Here is an 18,547-nt window from a genome sequence, read left to right as displayed (position 1 = left end):
TGGTCCCGCCTATCGAGGGTTTGAGTTTTATATTTTTATATTTACAGAGAGATATAGAGCCTTTATTCATTTTTTGTTATTAATGAAGTTTGATTTGTGAACAATTTTGATTTTGGAATTCTGCCTCTTCTCCTTGAAGCTTTCTTGTAACTTCTTCTCATTATCTTGCATCAATTGCCTTCTTTCCGCCTGATCTCTTGCCTTTTGAATGTTATGTTTTAATGATTGGAAGATGCCCATGTTCTCTGTGGGGGAAGCGCCAGCGATAGGAGTCCTTGGTTTAGCTACTTCTGTTATCTTCAGTTTCGAACGAACCCATTTGTTTCTCAAAATCATTGTCTGTAGGACGGAGAAGGCACCATTAAAGGCAAAGTAGAGGACCACAGCGGACGATAAGTTCATTGTGGCCGGTATAGAAATGATCGGTAGAATAGTGAAAAGACGCTTCATGGGAGAACTGAATTGTTGAGCACCAGTCTCACCCCCCAGCCTTGTAAATGAGATGAACACAGCGGCAGTGATTACTTGCAAACCTAAGTAAGGGTCTGCTTGAGTCAAGTCTGTAAACCAAGCGACACCTTGATTAGCGAACCCATCTACTGGGTAGTTAGCCATGTGTCTCAATGCGTTGAAAAACCCAAGGGCGATTGGAATTTGTAGCATGGGTGCGGCCAGCCATCTGTTCTTAATGCCGTGCGAGGAGAGCAGTTTTTTCCTTTGCATGGCGACTAGCTGACCTTGTTGCAAATCTGTAGTGGACATTAGCTTATTATTCAAGGCGTCCAGCTCGGGCTTGATATGGGAATTTCTAGCAACAGTATCAGAGGACTTGACATAGAGGGGAAACATCAGGCATCGAATGAGGATGGTGGTGGCCGCGATAGTTCCCCACCAAGGCAACCCAGAGTAAACATGAACGGCCTCCAAGACGTGTTGGATAATGTCCGAGGGCCAGTACCAGGTTTGGGCCAGGCCAATGCTATTTAAGTACCCTATATGGGAGGACAACTCGCCCACTGTTTGGGTCGTGTTAGCGATAAGGTCCGAAGTAGAAGCGGAAAGAGAAGGAGCTGAAGAGGTTAATTCATCGATGGAAGGCAACTGGGTTTGGATTTCCGAGACATCGTTGGCATTTGGGCCCGTCGAATTAAATCTTTTGGCCTGAAAAGAGATCCATGACGGATGGGGCCGGGGCAATACTATGGTTCGAGCGGTGGCCAGTCTGGAAGAGGCAGCAAACCTTGACGTGACGAGTCGAGAGGTGAGTTTGAACATCGTCGGGGAGGTTATTCTGTGGCTCCGCTTGTACGTGAACAGATACGTATAGAGGGCGAGCCACTGGTTAAATTTTTCATGGCTCGGATTACTTCCGTACTGCTGGCTAAAATCGAAATCTCGGCCTGCTGAGAGTGTTTTGAGCAATCAAGGGAACATCTGAACGTGGAAGAGCAGACGAGGCATTAGCTCGAACATAAGAACGGAACACGTCATGTTGACTATCACGAAAAGACTGGTGACCACCGATGTGCGGTCGCGAATACTGTTAAGCAGTTTAAACGGGAAAATGTCCGATGCACTGGCGCTGCTGCGTCAGCAGCAGCAGACCAGCGTGGATGTGGAGCTGCTGCACACGATGCTAGCGCGAGCCGCTGCGCTTGCCCATGCCGACACTATAGCATACATGTGGTATCAGCATGTGATGCCACGCCGGTTGCCAGTAGAGGGCCGCCTGCTATGTGAAATGGCTGGCGTAGCATTGTACCAGGACAGGCTCTTCTTACCCGCGCAGTTCCTCCAGCACTACCAGGCGATGAATCGCGATCGTCGCACCAGCCCAGAAGATGAACTGATTGAGTATGAGCTTAGACGGATTAAAGTCGAAGCGTTTGCGCGTGGCACAATGCACTCCACGGCGCTCAGGGAAAAGTGGAAGGTATTCTTGCAGGAGATGGATACGCTACCAGGGCAGCCGCCATTAAGGCTGCGCGACTTCCCGCAAATGACCAAGGCTATGGGCATAGCATTGATGCAGCAAGATGAGCAAGCAGCTGCCCTGGCGTTGTTTGGACGACAGCCCCTAGTGATAAAGAACGAATGGTCACTACCGCTACTACTGGCTGGTGTCCTTTGGCATGTTCCCGGCCCAGCGCAGGCGCGACGTGTGCTGGCGGAGTTCCGTCAAAGTTATCGCGGGCTGCCGCTGCTGGATGCCGAACTAGTGATAAAGAGAAGAGGATTTGAAATCAACACATAAATCTGGGTGGAGCATCGCTGTAACAAGGAACAACGCGTGCTAGCAAGCGGTAATGAAATACAAGGAAATCAATTTCTTCAAGGGCCATCCGAGCTCGAGGTTGCTGCCTCGAGAAGCAGTAATTCAAGCGACTGCGGCTATATTGGGGCCCGAGACCAGGGAGTACGATAACGACCCCTATAACAGGCATCCGCTGACGTACGGTTCGGACGAAGGTGCCCTGTGGGTGCGAGAGCAGATTTGTACGTTTCTGAATGATCAGCTGTTTAAGTTCGAAAATGGGGCTCGGAGCAGGACACGGGCAGACTATTTGAATCTGAATAGCGGCGCTTCGTATGGCATGCTGAACATCCTTCTGCAAACAACCTTGCCACATAACGGGTATACCAGGCAGGCGTTCATCATCACGCCAACATATTTCTTGATCAACAATTGCTTCACAGATGCGGGATTCAAGGGGAAAATGACCGCCATCAACGAGCAGGGCCACGACTCGATTGATTTCGAGTCGTTGATTTCTGCCCTTGAGCAGCACGAGGCGGAGCCGCAGCCCCATAGTACCACAGAGATGATTCAGGGGCCAAAGTTGACCAAGAAGGTCTACAGGTACGTTATGTACTGCATCCCGACGTTTGCAAACCCATCGGGAAACACATACTCGCTTGAGACCAGACGCAGACTTATCGACATCGCTCGGAAGTACGACATGCTGATAATCACTGATGACGTGTACGATATTCTAGATTACACGACGCCCTCAGATGAGCTGCCCTCTCCGCCCCTAAGGATGGTGCACATAGACAGAAGTACAGCGCCCTCCGGTGAGGACTCGTTCGGGAATACAGTGTCCAACGCAACTTTCTCCAAGCTGATCGCCCCTGGGCTCAGATTTGGATACCATGAGTCAATCAACGCGAATCTCGCCAGACAGCTATCTAAAGGTGGTGCAAACGTCTCTGGCGGAACTCCCTCACAACTGAACTCCATGATCGTGGGTGAGATGCTGCGTAGTGGTGCCGCCCAGAGATGCATTGCACATCTGAGATCCGTATACTCCGAGAGGGCCACTGTCTTGACCTCGGCGCTTAAGAAATACATGCCCCTAGGAACCGAGATTATGCCATTGAAGGGCGGCTATTTTACTTGGATCACTCTCCCACCAGCGTACAATGCCATGGAGATATCCACTATTCTTGCCAAGAAATTTAATGTCATCCTTGCCGACGGCTCCAATTTCGAGGTCATCGGCGATGAGAAAAACTGGGGTCAGTCATGCTTTAGGCTTTCTATTAGTTTCTTAGAAGTTGATGATATCGACAGGGGCATTGAGCTGTTTGGTGCTGTTTGCAAATCTCATGCGATCACCAATAACATAACTATGTAGAAGGAATACGTATATAGGTGAACGGTAATAAGAGGGTAATTTTTCTACGGGCAAAGGCAAGGAAGAAAAAGAAAAAGAAGGAAAAAAATATAATGTGATAAAACAAACAAGCAGCGAAAAAGCGAAAGGGAAGAGAAGTGTTTCTAGAGAAGAAAGTCATTTTAATAGTAAGTCAGACTCGTCTGCTACCATCATCCAGGTACCGCTTTCCTTTCCATCATCATTAAAAAAAATGAACATGCAAGACGCTAACAAAGAAGAGTCGTACTCGATGTACCCGAAAACCTCTTCTCCACCACCACCTACGCCAACCAATATGCAGATTCCTATTTATCAAGCGCCTTTGCAGATGTACGGCTACACTCAGGCCCCATATCTATACCCCACACAAATACCTGCCTATTCGTTTAATATGGTCAACCAAAACCAGCCAATCTACCATCAAAGTGGCAGCCCACATCACTTGCCTCCGCAAAACAATATTAACGGCGGAAGCACTACCAATAACAACAACATTAACAAGAAGAAGTGGCACTCTAATGGCATTACCAATAACAATGGAAGCAGCGGTAATCAAGGCGCCAACTCTAGCGGTAGCGGCATGAGCTACAACAAATCCCACACCTACCATCACAATTACTCTAACAATCATATCCCCATGATGGCCTCTCCAAACAGTGGCAGCAATGCGGGCATGAAAAAACAGACCAACTCTTCCAACGGCAACGGTTCTTCGGCTACTTCACCATCGTACTCTTCCTACAACTCTTCTTCACAGTATGATTTATACAAGTTTGATGTCACTAAATTAAAGAATCTCAAGGAAAATTCATCAAACTTGATTCAATTGCCACTGTTCATAAACACTACGGAAGCAGAATTTGCTGCGGCAAGTGTCCAAAGGTACGAATTAAACATGAAGGCTTTGAACCTAAACTCTGAAAGCTTAGAGAACTCATCTGTAGAAAAGAGCTCTGCCCATCATCACACAAAAAGCCATAGTATACCAAAGCATAATGAGGAAGTAAAGACAGAAACACATGGGGAAGAAGAAGATGCTCATGATAAAAAACCACATGCGAGCAAAGATGCGCACGAGCTTAAAAAGAAAACTGAAGTAAAGAAAGAGGATGCTAAGCAAGACCGTAACGAAAAAGTTATACAGGAACCTCAAGCTACTGTTTTACCTGTAGTGGATAAGAAGGAACCAGAGGAATCTGTTGAAGAAAATACTTCCAAGACATCTTCACCTTCACCATCTCCTCCAGCAGCAAAATCCTGGTCCGCCATAGCATCAGATGCGATTAAAAGTAGACAAGCTAGTAACAAAACAGTCTCCGGATCGATGGTCACTAAAACACCAATTTCTGGTACGACCGCAGGCGTTTCATCAACAAACATGGCTGCGGCGACTATAGGTAAATCCAGCTCTCCCCTGTTGTCCAAGCAGCCTCAGAAAAAGGATAAAAAATACGTTCCACCTTCTACAAAGGGTATTGAGCCACTGGGTTCGATTGCGTTAAGAATGTGTTTTGATCCCGATTTCATTAGTTACGTTTTACGGAATAAAGATGTTGAAAACAAAATACCAGTCCATTCCATTATTCCAAGAGGCATAATTAACAGAGCCAACATTTGTTTTATGAGTTCTGTGTTACAAGTGTTACTCTACTGTAAGCCATTTATTGATGTAATTAACGTTCTCAGTACACGGAATACCAATTCAAGAGTCGGCACATCATCCTGTAAATTATTAGATGCTTGTTTGACTATGTATAAGCAATTCGATAAGGAAACCTATGAGAAAAAATTCCTAGAGAATGCTGATGATGCTGAAAAAACCACGGAAAGTGATGCAAAAAAATCATCAAAATCCAAGAGTTTCCAACACTGCGCCACTGCCGATGCTGTCAAACCTGACGAATTTTACAAAACTTTGTCTACTATACCGAAGTTCAAAGACTTGCAATGGGGCCATCAGGAAGACGCAGAAGAATTTTTGACCCACTTATTGGACCAATTACACGAGGAATTAATTTCTGCAATTGATGGCTTAACCGATAATGAAATTCAAAATATGCTGCAAAGTATTAATGATGAACAATTGAAAGTTTTCTTTATTAGAAATTTGTCACGTTATGGAAAAGCAGAGTTTATCAAAAATGCTAGTCCTAGACTGAAGGAGTTGATAGAAAAATATGGCGTGATCAATGATGACTCTACCGAAGAAAATGGTTGGCATGAAGTGAGCGGATCTAGCAAAAGAGGCAAGAAAACTAAGACCGCTGCCAAGAGGACTGTCGAGATTGTTCCATCACCAATCTCCAAACTTTTCGGTGGCCAGTTCAGATCTGTGTTAGATATACCGAACAATAAGGAATCTCAATCGATTACACTCGATCCGTTCCAAACAATTCAATTGGACATTTCAGATGCTGGTGTGAATGATCTAGAAACTGCATTCAAAAAATTTAGTGAATACGAATTGCTACCCTTTAAGTCCTCGTCAGGGAATGATGTCGAGGCCAAGAAGCAGACTTTTATTGATAAATTGCCGCAAGTTCTTTTAATCCAATTCAAAAGATTCTCATTCATAAATAATGTGAACAAAGACAACGCAATGACGAACTATAACGCGTACAATGGACGTATTGAGAAGATCAGGAAAAAAATTAAATATGGTCACGAGTTAATCATACCTGAAGAATCAATGTCTTCCATAACATTGAAAAACAACACCTCAGGGATTGATGATAGAAGATATAAGCTAACCGGAGTTATATACCATCATGGGGTAAGTTCCGATGGCGGTCATTACACAGCGGATGTTTATCATAGCGAGCACAACAAATGGTATAGAATAGATGATGTAAATATTACCGAACTAGAGGACGATGACGTTTTGAAAGGTGGCGAAGAAGCTTCTGATTCGAGGACTGCCTATATTTTAATGTATCAAAAGAGAAATTAAGACGGGGGGTGGTATTATAGACAAAATACATAAAAAATAATATAGCAATAATACAATACAATACAATACAATACGATAGTGAGCACGATTTTAAAAAAGAAATAGAGACAGACAGAGAAACAGAGTTACACTTTATGCTTGGCATATTTAAAAAATGATTTCGCCCAGGATCGAACTGGGGACGTTCTGCGTGTTAAGCAGATGCCATAACCGACTAGACCACGAAACCAATTATTTCTTGGAGATGAACATTTAAGAAACAAATACCTTGTAGAAGGAATGTGAATTTCAAAATATTATGGCCTTTGGCAACAATGGAATCACAACAATTATCACAAAACTCATACATCTCTTAAGATTCATTTCTTACTTTAAGTAATCATCCAAATTTAGCCAAAGTTTGATTTTACCTAAAAAAAGCAGAGGATTCCCGATTTCAATCATATGTGCACAGACGATGAGTCCAACACGTTATCGTTAACATAGTGCTCAATATTGCCACTGCGCTTCGCAGGAGCATATTTCGTATACGCCAAGCCCAAGGAGGGTTTTGTCATTAAGCAGCTTACGCCAATTAAGTGCTAACCTCGAAGCACCATACTTTATCTCAGGATTTACAAACTCCCTATTGCACAACGGCAAACAACATAATCATGACCAAATGGGTAAAAAAGATGAGCTGTGAAAAAGCCAAAAAAAAAAAGGAAGAACTAGAATTACATTTATTATTCTACACACAAAAAGAAAAAATAGTTTCTTTATTTAAATGATTTGAAGAAAAAGAACTATAACGACTACATCGAAGAATACAATATTAGTAAAAAACACATGTCCTGTTTAAAATAAGTCTCTAGTTAAAGACTATTCGATCATAAAAGCATCATAACTGCACCAGCCAAACCTAGGGCTCCTGGGATTGCTCTTGCGTTAGCAGCATTAGAATTTGTCTCCACATCATGTGTAGAAGAAACCGATGTTTCTGAAGTAGGCTTCTCGATAGTGCAAGGACAGTTGGTAATTGTTAACGTAGTTGGGGCAGTAACAGTGAATGTAGCGCCATTCGTTACGAAAGTCGTTGGTTCTGGGCAGTAAGTAGTGAATTCACTGACAACTTCGTACTGTGTTGCAGTAGCAGTCGAGTTGTAGAATATTGGAGCGGCGGATGATGGCTCTGGTGCTGGCGTGGCTGTATCGTTACCGGCAATAGTAGCATCGCTTGATGGTACCACGATTACAGAGGAACTAGAATTAGATACCAATCCGAGAGCCGTAGAGGCCATGGCCAATGATAGAAGGAGCTTAGCGTTAGACAACATTATTAGTAATAGTACTGATTTTATTTTTGTGTATTGGATTCTTTTTGAGTAGAAAGTAAGATCAAGAGAGTGCAAGTGAAAGACGAACCTGGCAAAAGTAGGCCGACTTTTTATATAGATATACTTACACTTTTCCAGCTAACAGGGATGGAAAGCCCTCATTTGGGCATCTGGGAACTTCGAGAAGTTTTTTTCTTCATCTGGCATAAATTCTTCCAGAGGAGGCTATAACAATAGATCTTCTAACAAGCCGAGGGGTGAGGGGAAGGAACGTCATCGCCTAAATGGGATATCAATTAACCAGATTAGGTAACTTGCGTCCCGGACCTTCAAATAAATACTCGCGGGATTCGGGTTCGAGCCCCGATAGGGGCCCCCAGTCCCGGCATGGCTTTAACCCCATATGTGCTCCTCCAGAGATTAAGCACTAAAGGCTAGATGAGACAAGCACTAATTTCAATGAATTAGCTTTGAATATGATATTTCTTCTTCCCCCGTATTCAAAGAGTCTACTCCTCACGGTTACAATTGAAGATACACTAAAATTCGGTCCATATTGACACCGTTGATGAAGCGTCACTTCTGGATTTTTAGCATAAACTTAAAATATCTTGCATTGTGTACTATTACAGTGGTCCAAAGACGTTCTCCTCTCGCCTTGTTCCAAAATCCCAAAATGTTATGTATGAATGAATGAGGGAAACGTCAAAAATTTTTCATTACCTCGCCACAATTATGCCTTTTCTTGCAAGTCGCGCTCGCGTCAATAAACACATGATGAGTATGTGTAAAGTGATGATGATGGTATGGTAACAAATAGTTGAGCTGAACAGATTACAAAAGATACTATCGAAGTCCTGTGTTCGAGAGGGAGAATAACGGTGGATATCACGTTTCATATGCATAAATTTGATCTAGAGCTCTCGAGAAGAGCGAACCCTTTGCTTTTTAGTGCAGAACGATACGAAGAGTATCCATTGAAATACGATGAATTGAAACAGTACCTTCTCTCCCAAAATCCGTCACATCCGCATCACAATAGTAGACCATACACTTCCATTGACTATTTTGACTATCTTCTGTATAGAAGTAAAAATGACGAGTCAGAAATAGACCTTGACAAAAAGCTAGTGTCTGAGTTCGCCCTATACTACGTTCAAAAAGAGCACTTGAACTCTGATGATCTAAATCCCACACTCAATGAGTTGCTGAAGCTGCAGCCGAAGTCTGCGGATTGGTATGAAATGATGCTGAGGATCCTTGAATCCATTAACACTACAGGGATAGACCAGCTTACGAAGGAAAACAACAACAGTTTCCCAAATTCTAAAAGAGCGAGGTCTTCCACTAATATGGGTGGCACAGATAAATTTAACAAGGGTGCTTACCATACTGACAAAGCTGATGACGATAAAAATGAAATACTTCAAGAATTAACGTCCTTCTTGATGTCAAACTCCATTCAGAAAGGCATTGATATCAAGCCAATACCATTAGATGACCCTGTGAAGTTCTTGAAAAATGGGATAAATTCTATCTTGGATACCTGCGTCAGTCTAGAAAAAAATACGTCATCACCACCTATTTCGCCTAACGCCGCTGCAATTCAAGAGGAAGACTCCTCTAAAAAATTAGAAGAACTAGAAACGGCATTTAGTGATTTGCAACTGGCACACAATTTCTTGACTAAGCAATTCGAGAATGACCGTGCCGAATATGTACAAGATATCGAGAAGCTAACGCGGACTAACAGAGAATTACAAGATAAGTTATTAAACAACCACTCGAATTTGAGTAAAACTGAAAAGAAATTACACGAATTGGAGCAGGAAAATAAAGAACTTGAAAAAGCCAACAACAAGCTGAATTCAAGCAGACATAATTTCGGCATGTCATCACCAGCGAGTTCGCCGGTGACTTGGGATCCAAGTTCACCTTCCTCTGTAGGAAGCCCCACAAGCGGTTCTGGATCACGTTCACTTTCAATAATGACAAGTGAGTTTAAAAAAGTGCTTACGAGTACACAAAGAAAGTATGAAAAAGAATTGTCGGATGAGCGTGAACATAGATTCAAGCTGGAAAGGGAGCTTGCTTTGCTGAAAAATGCAGAGGCAAACACCTCGCTGGCGCTTAATAGAGACGATCCACCAGATATGCTATGAATAAACATCTTATTATAAAACATTGATATATAAATATAGAATAAGAAGAATATACTATAAAAAACCGTTTGATATTACAATTACTTCTTCTTCCTTTTCTTTTATTTCTTTGAGGACCATTAATAATTGAGAAAATGGAACAAATAGAAAACCTTTTTTTCTTTTCGTCTACTCCTTCCCCATCACATTTTTCTAAATTCACTTAGCACAGGGTATATAGCTTCAAAAGCTTGGTAAATTTCTTCCCTTTGCTTTGCACCAGTAAGAACAATCTTTCCTGAAACAAAAATTAACAACACAATTTTCGGCTTCACCATTCTATAGATCAAACCAGGAAACAATTCTGGCTCATAGGAGGAGAAAGTACCATGACTGAATGCTAACCCTTCTAGACGTATAGGGAATTTAACGTCACACGAACCGACAATATTTTGTATTTTGAAGTCTGTGAATTTAGCAGCAAACCCGATTTTTTGGATAATTCTTGCATATTTTCTACTGGCCAGCTTTGAGTCATCCTCACTTTTTGCACCGGTAACAACCATTTTCCCTGAGGCAAAAATTAAAGCTGTAGTTTTTGGCTCTCTAATACGCATGATGACAGCAGCAAAACGCTTGGGGTTATATTCTGCATTACGGGCATGTAGCGCAACTGTTTTCAGATCTAACCTGCACCCCAAAGTCACAGTTGCCACAATGTTTTGTAGTGTTGGAACAATACCTGATGTGGCGGAGGTGTCTTTTTCAGATTCTGGGGCAGCTCTTTTTATGTCCTCTTCACTCTGGAAAGTAGTTGCTGGTTTTGTACCATCTCGATTCTGGTTTTCCCATACTTGTCTGGTATTTGGATCAAACACTATCTTGTTTGCCTCTTTAAACTCCTTTAAACGTTCCTCATCGGCCATAATTAAAAAAGTTTCTCTTGATACACCTGTTTATGTTGGACTAGAAAAGAAAAATAAAATGCAGCCTTTACTTCCTTGCTTCTTCCGCAGAGCAGTCTAACTAGTAGTCGTTTTATTTCTTATGTGTTATCTTTCCCCCGATCTTATAGTCCAAAAAAAACAGTAACTACTGTAATTTTCACGTCCCTTGTTTACTCTTACCATCAAGAATACCTATCAAGGTAAAAAAAGTCATTAGTAATCCTTTGAAGCCATGTTTTATATGTAGATCTTCAAATTTTTTTCTTTTCCCAAAAAGCTCGCGTAAGAGAAACTTGGAAGATAACTATTTACGGCTTCACAATTAAAATACGTAAAGAGATGAGTTAGATCTATCAGCAAAGGGAATCCCGACATCTCAGCTATCAGAGGGGAATCAGTATTGGTAGAAATTGAACGATTTCGAAAGAAGTACAAATTCATGGAAAATCTTGGCGACAAACTTAGTATTTCACAAGTATACCACTTAGCACAGGAATACAGAGACCATGCATATTCAATTGCGAATAAAATCGGTTCTGAGGAAGGGTTGAAGCAGTATTATGGCCTCATGAACATGTCTATCCAGATGTTTCAGCTATTGAAAACGAAATGTACGCTTTCAGTTCTGGAGGATAGTAAGGTCACGTTTGAGATGGTGGAGTTATTGATACAGGAGACGTATAATTTTGACCTAGCAGAGCTTTACATTTCCAGTTTGAAAGAACGGTTACAAACGCACCAGAGCGACACAGATTTGGTAGAAGAGATCATGCGTTGCGAGTTTCTGCTGTTACATGACTTGCCACTTATGAGAGACAGTAAGTTCCACTATAAGATTGCACTAAGAAATTGCAATGAATTAGTCCAGTACATGGTAAATTTGCAGGATGAGTTGTATCAAAATTGGGCATCCGTATTCCAGTATGTCGGCGTGATGCTTTGCATTAAGCTGAAACAGCACCGCAGGGTGAAGACGAGTTTTCATGGGCTACTCTCGCAATGTCGGGAAAAGTCACAATGGAAATGGTTTCTAAATCTGTGTTATGTGAATTACTTGCTAAATGAGAGGTTCCCAATCCCCGAGGATGCTCTGCAGGAGCTGCGAAGCACGGAGCTGCACACGGTGGGGCCTGAGCTATATGCATGGAAGTTGGCATTAGAGATGGTAATCCAGCTTTGTAAAGACGGGAATATTACGGACCACTTGAACGAATTCAAAAATTTCTTTGACACAAACAAGCAATCTCTAGTCACTAATGAAGGTAAGGGATGTGTGATCAAAATCATGCCAAGGATAGCGCTGAAAGTAGAGTTGCCTATGATTTTCCACTACAAAGAATTAAAGAACATACTGTTATTATTGCAAAGTGTCAGCTACATCGTGAACTGTTATGACGAAAAGGGCAATTTTTCCAGGAAGTTCCTCCCCAAAGTCTATTCTACAACGCAGAAACTGATTAAGAACATTGCCGCTGGCGGTGTTTCGATGAATGAGCTGGACTCACGAATCCAGACATACAAGAGCATTCTTGAATTCTGTGAGTTTTACAAAGTGTGGGAACAAACACTCTTGAAGGGGGCCGTAGTGACGACCGAGTCACCTAAGTTAGGGCCCTCTCCAGGCTACGTGAGGCTGCTGCAAGCCATGAAGGTTCAGTTTGAAGGCGGCGGGGCCGTAGAAGAGTACACGCGGCTTGCACAATCTGGCGGTACATCCAGCGAGGTGAAGATGATATCGCTTCTGAATTGCTACACAGTGCAGGCGGCAAGAGTGAGCCGATGTTCGGGGGACAAACAGGGCGAACTCGTAGAGCAATGCAACAAGGTGTGGCTTCAGGTGGAGAAATTGCTACAAGAAACGGATCTGCAGTTCAACCCCATATGGGAGTGCACAGTAACGATCCTATGGCTTTTCAGCCATTTCGAGCCGTTCAGTTGGAACCCGCTGCCATGTAGTGACAAGCAGCGCGCCGAGTACGTGTCGAAGCTCCGCGAGTTCTACTCTAGCAACAAGTTCGTTGCCGGAGAAGCCGTTGCGGACAACCGCTTCAAATTGAAGAAGGCTCTGTTGCTGCAAATACTGGTAAACTACTTAGGCGGTCGAATGCTCGAACACGATCTGGGCGAGATCTATGCGATTTCAGCAAAGTGTTTCGATATGTGCCGCCAGCAGGGCGGCATGCGCAAGGTCCAATACGTGATCGGAATATGGCATTTAATGAATTGTACGGTGGCGATGCGGGGAAAAGACGTCGCTCTCACGAACGCGAAGCTGGAGGCGCTGGTTAAGCAAATCACCAGTGTCAAACAATAAACCAAAAAAAAAAAAAGAAACACTTGATTTCCTTTATCTATTTTTATACTTAATTATTTTTTTTAGATGCACTATACAAATTCGCGTTAATTTTTGCCTTTTTACAACGCCTCCGTAGGGGTCTTTTTGCCGCCTGGCACAAGGATGGCAATATTGTTGCCGCTTAAAAGCATTCTGCCATGGTGCTGCATAACTTTCTCATTTCTGCTCTCGTCCTCAGGATCGATAAGCCACTCGACAGCGTCTTCCAGTATAACGTTGACGAAGTCGTCGAAACCAACTAACGTGCCCTCGAACTCGCGGTTCGACTGCAGCACAATCAACACTTTCTGGTTAATTGTTTTATCTATGACTTCCAAAGGCAAAATCTCCGGTAGACTCATTTTGCGCGCTTCTGTGTATGCTTGTGAGTGCACGTGTATACGCTATGCTTGTTGTGAGACCATCTATCCGCCAAGGAAGCCTTTTTCGCTTTCTCTGTATTTTTTCTACTTCAATAAGAAAGCAAGTATTCTGTTTTGCTACCCGGATGCAAAGACAAAACCCGAGCATCCGGGTAATAAAAGAGCAGGGTCCGGCTGAAGGTGCCAAAAAAGACCAAAAAGGGCTATATTATCTCTCTCTTACGATTGCCTCTGGTTAAAAAATGAAATAGATAATAAAAGGGCAGCAAAGAAAAAAAAGAAGAATACAATATACGTATACGTTCTCAACAATTTTTCGTCCTGTTTTTTTCTTGACCACGGTCACTACTAACTCCTGAGACATCAGACCAACGTGTAGAAAAAAAGAAATCGGGTCCGGCACTGACACACGCTCTGCGCCAATCAACCAGGGCGCATCGAGCATTCTTTCCAGGCCAGGGTGCAGAAATACTATTATTAAGTGCGCGAATACTGCTGGTGCATTAAACGAGCGAGTACAGTGAGCCCGCCGCTGACTGCCGACTCACGCCAGGCCGCTATTTCCTTCCCCCGCCCGCGTAAGCCGTGCCGAGCACCGTCGCAGCAGTAAGAAGGTGCGCATTTCATTCTCTGCACAGCGTAGATGAATGCACCCGATTTCTAAGTTGGTGTTGCAAGGCCCGGTGGAAGCGATGGGCTGTAGTTCGACCTTGAGCTTTTAGTTATATAAAATGCTCAATGTGAGCAAAAAAATACATAACACGACGGATTGTACGTTGTCGAAATCTTCTCTCAGCAGGTCATCACACATATACTTCCCGCCATGCCTAACAAAGTGTTTAACGTGGCCGTTTTCTTCGTTGTGTTCAGAGAGTGCTTGGAAGCAGTGATTGTTATTTCCGTGCTGCTATCGTTTTTGAAACAGGCAATCGGGGAACATGACCGGGCGCTGTACCGTAAATTAAGGATTCAGGTTTGGGTCGGTGTGTTACTCGGGTTCATCATTTGTCTGGCCATCGGTGCAGGTTTCATCGGTGCGTACTATTCGCTGCAGAAGGATATTTTCGGAAGCGCGGAAGACTTGTGGGAAGGTATCTTTTGTATGATTGCGACGATAATGATCTCGATGATGGGTATTCCTATGTTGAGAATGAATAAGATGCAGAGTAAGTGGAGAGTGAAGATTGCGCGGTCGTTGGTGGAGATTCCTCACCGTAAGAGAGACTATTTCAAGATTGGGTTCTTGAGTAGAAGATATGCTATGTTCCTTTTGCCGTTTATTACTGTCTTGAGAGAAGGTTTGGAAGCTGTTGTGTTCGTTGCCGGTGCAGGTATTACCACACAGGGCTCGCACGCCTCTGCTTACCCATTGCCCGTTGTGGTTGGTTTGATATGTGGTGGTCTTGTTGGGTATTTGTTGTACTATGGTGCTTCGAAATCCTCGCTGCAGATTTTCTTGATTTTGTCTACTTCGATCTTGTACCTGATCTCCGCCGGTCTTTTCTCTCGTGGTGCGTGGTACTTTGAAAATTACAGATTCAACCTTGCCAGTGGTGGTGATGCTTCCGAAGGCGGTGATGGTAATGGGTCTTATAACATCAGAAAGGCCGTTTACCATGTCAATTGTTGCAACCCAGAACTGGACAATGGGTGGGATATCTTCAATGCTTTGCTTGGATGGCAGAACACCGGCTACTTGTCATCCATGCTTTGTTACAACATCTATTGGTTGGTTCTTATCATTGTGTTGAGTTTAATGATATTCGAAGAAAGGCGTGGTCACTTGCCTTTCACCAAAAACTTACAATTGAAACACTTGAACCCAGGATACTGGATCAAGAACAAGAAAAAGCAGGAGTTGACGGAAGAGCAAAAGAGACAACTGTTTGCCAAGATGGAGAACATCAACTTCAATGAAGATGGTGAGATCAATGTGCAAGAGAACTACGAACTTCCCGAGCAAACTACCAGTCATTCCTCGTCTCAAAACGTCGCCACAGACAAGGAAGTCCTCCACGTTAAAGCCGACTCTCTTTGAATGAAGTCTAGCACAGGGTGGGAGTTTTCCACCTATTTTCTGTTGATAAAAATACTACATTTATATACATATATACAATAATTTCTAATATCGTTTTTATAAAGTTGGCCTTGTCTGTACGGCGTCGCAAAACAAGAACCCCTGGTCCAATTGATCTACCGGGCATTGATTTTTTTTCTTTTTTCCTTGCGCCTCACTTCAACACATCAAGTAAACACCAGCTATATTTAGTTGCTAGGTATTCTCCAACGTATGTGGAGTCCTTTCTTTATTATCTCTCTACACAAATAGGCACAAGCGTAATGGGCTCAGAACAAGCCTTAAGTGAGGTTGTCGAATCTGCTAAAGAGCGGTTCGGCAGGCTTAGGCATTTAGTTCAGAAGTTTCTTGATGATGACGACGTGCCACAAGAGTGTCTGCCTTTGCTCCAAGAATGCGCAGAAATATGGTCTAGTTATGTGGACGCATGCCAGGATATAACCATGCAGGCCCCTAAAGAAGATGCAAACCGGTTGTCAAAGGGGTTTCTCCGATTGAATGAAACAGCTTTTTTATATTACATGATCGTATATACGCTCTTGGAGGATACTCTACCAAGACTAAAGGAATTTTCGAGCAACAAGGACCAGAATGTTAGAAATTTGTACGGGGAGAGAATCCAGCTTTTGCATAATGACCCAAATATTGAGCGGATTCGAAATGTCATTGAAAATTACCCTAAATTTATACAGTTGCAAACTATAGAGCCTGGAAAATTAAGTTCAATGTTGCATTTTCATGGTGACGCTCTCTTGCTTATCGATGTACGGCCCAGGTCTGAATTCGTTAGGGCCCATATCAAATGCAAAAACATTATATGCATCGATCCTGCCTCATTTAAGGATTCTTTTACAGACCAACAAATTGAAAGTGTCTCTTTGATCACTTCGCCGCACTCAGATATCACTTTCTTTTCAAATCGAGACAAGTTCAAGTTCATTATTTTATATACTGACACTCAATTGCATAATAATTTCCAGCAAAGGCAAACTCGCATCCTTGCGAAGATTCTTTCCCAAAATTCAGTAATTAAACCGCTGAGTGGGACGAAAATACTCATTTTGGAAAATGGGTTCTCAAACTGGGTTAAATTAGGTGGGGCGTATCAATCATCTGTCAGTGAAACAGCGCATCTTACATCCTCGTCTTCAACGCCAGCTTTTGGTAGTCCGCAAGTCCCAACAGGCTTGTTCAATCAGAAATCTCTATCTCCAAATAAAGATAAGAGTATGCCGATGGTATCCATGAATACGCAGCCTTTGCTAACAACGGTGCAAAGGCCTCAATTACCCTTATACTATTCAGATTTGCCCATTATACCGCAACCAAGCCCCAACAGAAATTCTCCCACCGTTCAAAAATTTAGTCCACATCCACCAACCACTCTCTCAAAACTCAATACACCCTCGACCATTCAAAATAAAGCAAACACTGTGGAAAGAATATCGCCAGATATCCGCGCTGCACAAGCCCATGCCTATTTGCCCCCTGCATCGAATGTATTCTCGCCACGTATTCCGCCTTTACCACAACAGAACTTGTCTTCGTCGAGGCAGACCATCCTAAACAACTCACAAGTGCTTGATCTAGATCTTATAGTAGGATTGGAAAATATAGGTAACTGTTGTTATATGAACTGTATACTTCAATGTTTGGTGGGAACACACGATTTGGTTCGAATGTTTTTGGATAACACATATCTGAATTTTATTAATTTTGATAGTTCAAGAGGTTCTAAGGGGTTGCTAGCTAAAAATTTCGCCATCTTGGTCAATAATATGCACAGACACGGTGCATTCACACCTCCTAACGTAAGAACGATACCAGTTCAGACTATTCAGTTTAAAAAAATTTGCGGCCATATCAACCCCATGTATAGTGATTCAATGCAGCAAGATTGTCAAGAATTTTGTCAATTTTTGCTTGATGGCTTGCACGAGGATTTGAACCAAAACGGCAGCAAAAAGCATCTTAAACAGTTATCAGATGAGGAAGAACGAATGAGAGAAAAAATGTCCATACGCAAAGCTAGTGCTCTCGAGTGGGAAAGATTTTTGCTTACCGACTTCAGTGCGATAATTGACCTTTTCCAAGGACAGTACGCATCTAGGCTACAATGTCAAGTTTGTGAACATACCTCCACAACTTACCAAACATTCTCTGTTCTTTCTGTTCCTGTCCCACGCGTTAAAACTTGTAACATATTAGACTGTTTCCGGGAATTCACCAAATGCGAAAGGTTAGGTGTCGATGAACAATGGTCATGTCCTAAATGCTTAAAAAAGCAGCCTTCCACTAAACAACTGAAGATTACTAGATTGCCTAAGAAACTAATTATTAATTTGAAACGATTTGACAATCAAATGAATAAGAATAATGTGTTTGTCCAATATCCTTACTCCTTAGATCTTACACCATATTGGGCGAGAGATTTTAATCATGAAGCTATTGTTAATGAGGACATTCCTACCAGGGGCCAAGTACCACCATTTAGATACAGACTGTATGGGGTTGCATGTCATTCGGGGAGTTTGTATGGGGGACACTATACTTCATACGTTTATAAGGGACCAAAAAAAGGTTGGTATTTTTTCGATGACTCGCTTTATCGTCCTATAACGTTTAGTACTGAATTTATCACACCCAGTGCATATGTTTTATTTTACGAAAGAATTTTTTGAATCAAATTACCGGTTTGCAACACATGAATGGCGCACATTGAGGCACAAATACAATCTG

General features: G+C 42.6%; 12 protein-coding genes and 1 non-coding gene across 13 annotated transcripts; 8 read left to right on the top strand and 5 right to left on the bottom strand.

Annotated features, from left to right (window-relative positions):
• Nucleotides 1-66: 66 nt before the first annotated feature.
• On the bottom strand, nucleotides 67-1,275 carry OXA1 (membrane insertase OXA1; the record flags this gene model as incomplete). The annotated part of the gene is made up of 1 exon (NM_001179044.1): nucleotides 67-1,275. The coding sequence occupies one exon, from the start codon at nucleotides 1,273-1,275 to the stop codon at nucleotides 67-69; it is 1,209 nt and encodes a 402-aa protein (NP_011081.1).
• Nucleotides 1,276-1,489: 214 nt separating this feature from the next.
• Nucleotides 1,490-2,254, top strand: PET122 (Pet122p; the record flags this gene model as incomplete). The annotated part of the gene is made up of 1 exon (NM_001179043.1): nucleotides 1,490-2,254. One exon carries the CDS (start codon nucleotides 1,490-1,492, stop codon nucleotides 2,252-2,254), a length of 765 nt encoding a protein of 254 aa, NP_011080.1.
• Nucleotides 2,255-2,306: 52 nt separating this feature from the next.
• YER152C (2-aminoadipate transaminase) lies at nucleotides 2,307-3,638 on the top strand (the record flags this gene model as incomplete). Its single annotated transcript, NM_001179042.3, has 1 exon — nucleotides 2,307-3,638. The coding sequence occupies one exon, from the start codon at nucleotides 2,307-2,309 to the stop codon at nucleotides 3,636-3,638; it is 1,332 nt and encodes a 443-aa protein (NP_011079.3).
• A 232-nt stretch (nucleotides 3,639-3,870) lies between these two features.
• UBP3 (mRNA-binding ubiquitin-specific protease UBP3) lies at nucleotides 3,871-6,609 on the top strand (the record flags this gene model as incomplete). Its single annotated transcript, NM_001179041.3, has 1 exon — nucleotides 3,871-6,609. One exon carries the CDS (start codon nucleotides 3,871-3,873, stop codon nucleotides 6,607-6,609), a length of 2,739 nt encoding a protein of 912 aa, NP_011078.3.
• A 155-nt stretch (nucleotides 6,610-6,764) lies between these two features.
• Nucleotides 6,765-6,838, bottom strand: YNCE0026W. Its single transcript has one exon. It is a non-coding gene; the product is annotated as a tRNA-Val (tRNA).
• A 640-nt stretch (nucleotides 6,839-7,478) lies between these two features.
• Nucleotides 7,479-7,925, bottom strand: SPI1 (Spi1p; the record flags this gene model as incomplete). The annotated part of the gene is made up of 1 exon (NM_001179040.1): nucleotides 7,479-7,925. The coding sequence occupies one exon, from the start codon at nucleotides 7,923-7,925 to the stop codon at nucleotides 7,479-7,481; it is 447 nt and encodes a 148-aa protein (NP_011077.1).
• An 899-nt stretch (nucleotides 7,926-8,824) lies between these two features.
• PEA2 (Pea2p) lies at nucleotides 8,825-10,087 on the top strand (the record flags this gene model as incomplete). The annotated part of the gene is made up of 1 exon (NM_001179039.1): nucleotides 8,825-10,087. One exon carries the CDS (start codon nucleotides 8,825-8,827, stop codon nucleotides 10,085-10,087), a length of 1,263 nt encoding a protein of 420 aa, NP_011076.1.
• Nucleotides 10,088-10,269: 182 nt separating this feature from the next.
• On the bottom strand, nucleotides 10,270-10,992 carry SPT15 (TATA-binding protein; the record flags this gene model as incomplete). The annotated part of the gene is made up of 1 exon (NM_001179038.3): nucleotides 10,270-10,992. One exon carries the CDS (start codon nucleotides 10,990-10,992, stop codon nucleotides 10,270-10,272), a length of 723 nt encoding a protein of 240 aa, NP_011075.3.
• Nucleotides 10,993-11,452: 460 nt separating this feature from the next.
• SCC4 (cohesin-loading factor complex subunit SCC4) lies at nucleotides 11,453-13,327 on the top strand (the record flags this gene model as incomplete). Its single annotated transcript, NM_001179037.3, has 1 exon — nucleotides 11,453-13,327. One exon carries the CDS (start codon nucleotides 11,453-11,455, stop codon nucleotides 13,325-13,327), a length of 1,875 nt encoding a protein of 624 aa, NP_011074.3.
• A 101-nt stretch (nucleotides 13,328-13,428) lies between these two features.
• On the bottom strand, nucleotides 13,429-13,710 carry LSM5 (RNA-binding protein LSM5; the record flags this gene model as incomplete). The annotated part of the gene is made up of 1 exon (NM_001179036.1): nucleotides 13,429-13,710. The coding sequence occupies one exon, from the start codon at nucleotides 13,708-13,710 to the stop codon at nucleotides 13,429-13,431; it is 282 nt and encodes a 93-aa protein (NP_011073.1).
• Nucleotides 13,472-13,909, top strand: YER145C-A (uncharacterized protein; the record flags this gene model as incomplete). Its single annotated transcript, NM_001348827.1, has 1 exon — nucleotides 13,472-13,909. One exon carries the CDS (start codon nucleotides 13,472-13,474, stop codon nucleotides 13,907-13,909), a length of 438 nt encoding a protein of 145 aa, NP_001335769.1.
• Nucleotides 13,910-14,554: 645 nt separating this feature from the next.
• FTR1 (high-affinity iron permease FTR1) lies at nucleotides 14,555-15,769 on the top strand (the record flags this gene model as incomplete). The annotated part of the gene is made up of 1 exon (NM_001179035.1): nucleotides 14,555-15,769. The coding sequence occupies one exon, from the start codon at nucleotides 14,555-14,557 to the stop codon at nucleotides 15,767-15,769; it is 1,215 nt and encodes a 404-aa protein (NP_011072.1).
• Nucleotides 15,770-16,071: 302 nt separating this feature from the next.
• On the top strand, nucleotides 16,072-18,489 carry UBP5 (putative ubiquitin-specific protease UBP5; the record flags this gene model as incomplete). The annotated part of the gene is made up of 1 exon (NM_001179034.3): nucleotides 16,072-18,489. One exon carries the CDS (start codon nucleotides 16,072-16,074, stop codon nucleotides 18,487-18,489), a length of 2,418 nt encoding a protein of 805 aa, NP_011071.3.
• Nucleotides 18,490-18,547: the final 58 nt, after the last annotated feature.

The sequence above is a fragment of the Saccharomyces cerevisiae genome, chromosome V (assembly GCF_000146045.2).
Source record: "Saccharomyces cerevisiae S288C chromosome V, complete sequence".
Taxonomy (NCBI): Eukaryota; Fungi; Ascomycota; class Saccharomycetes; order Saccharomycetales; family Saccharomycetaceae; genus Saccharomyces; species Saccharomyces cerevisiae.
Note: the sequence above shows the minus strand (reverse complement) of the source record. Positions and strands in the feature narration are given on the sequence as shown.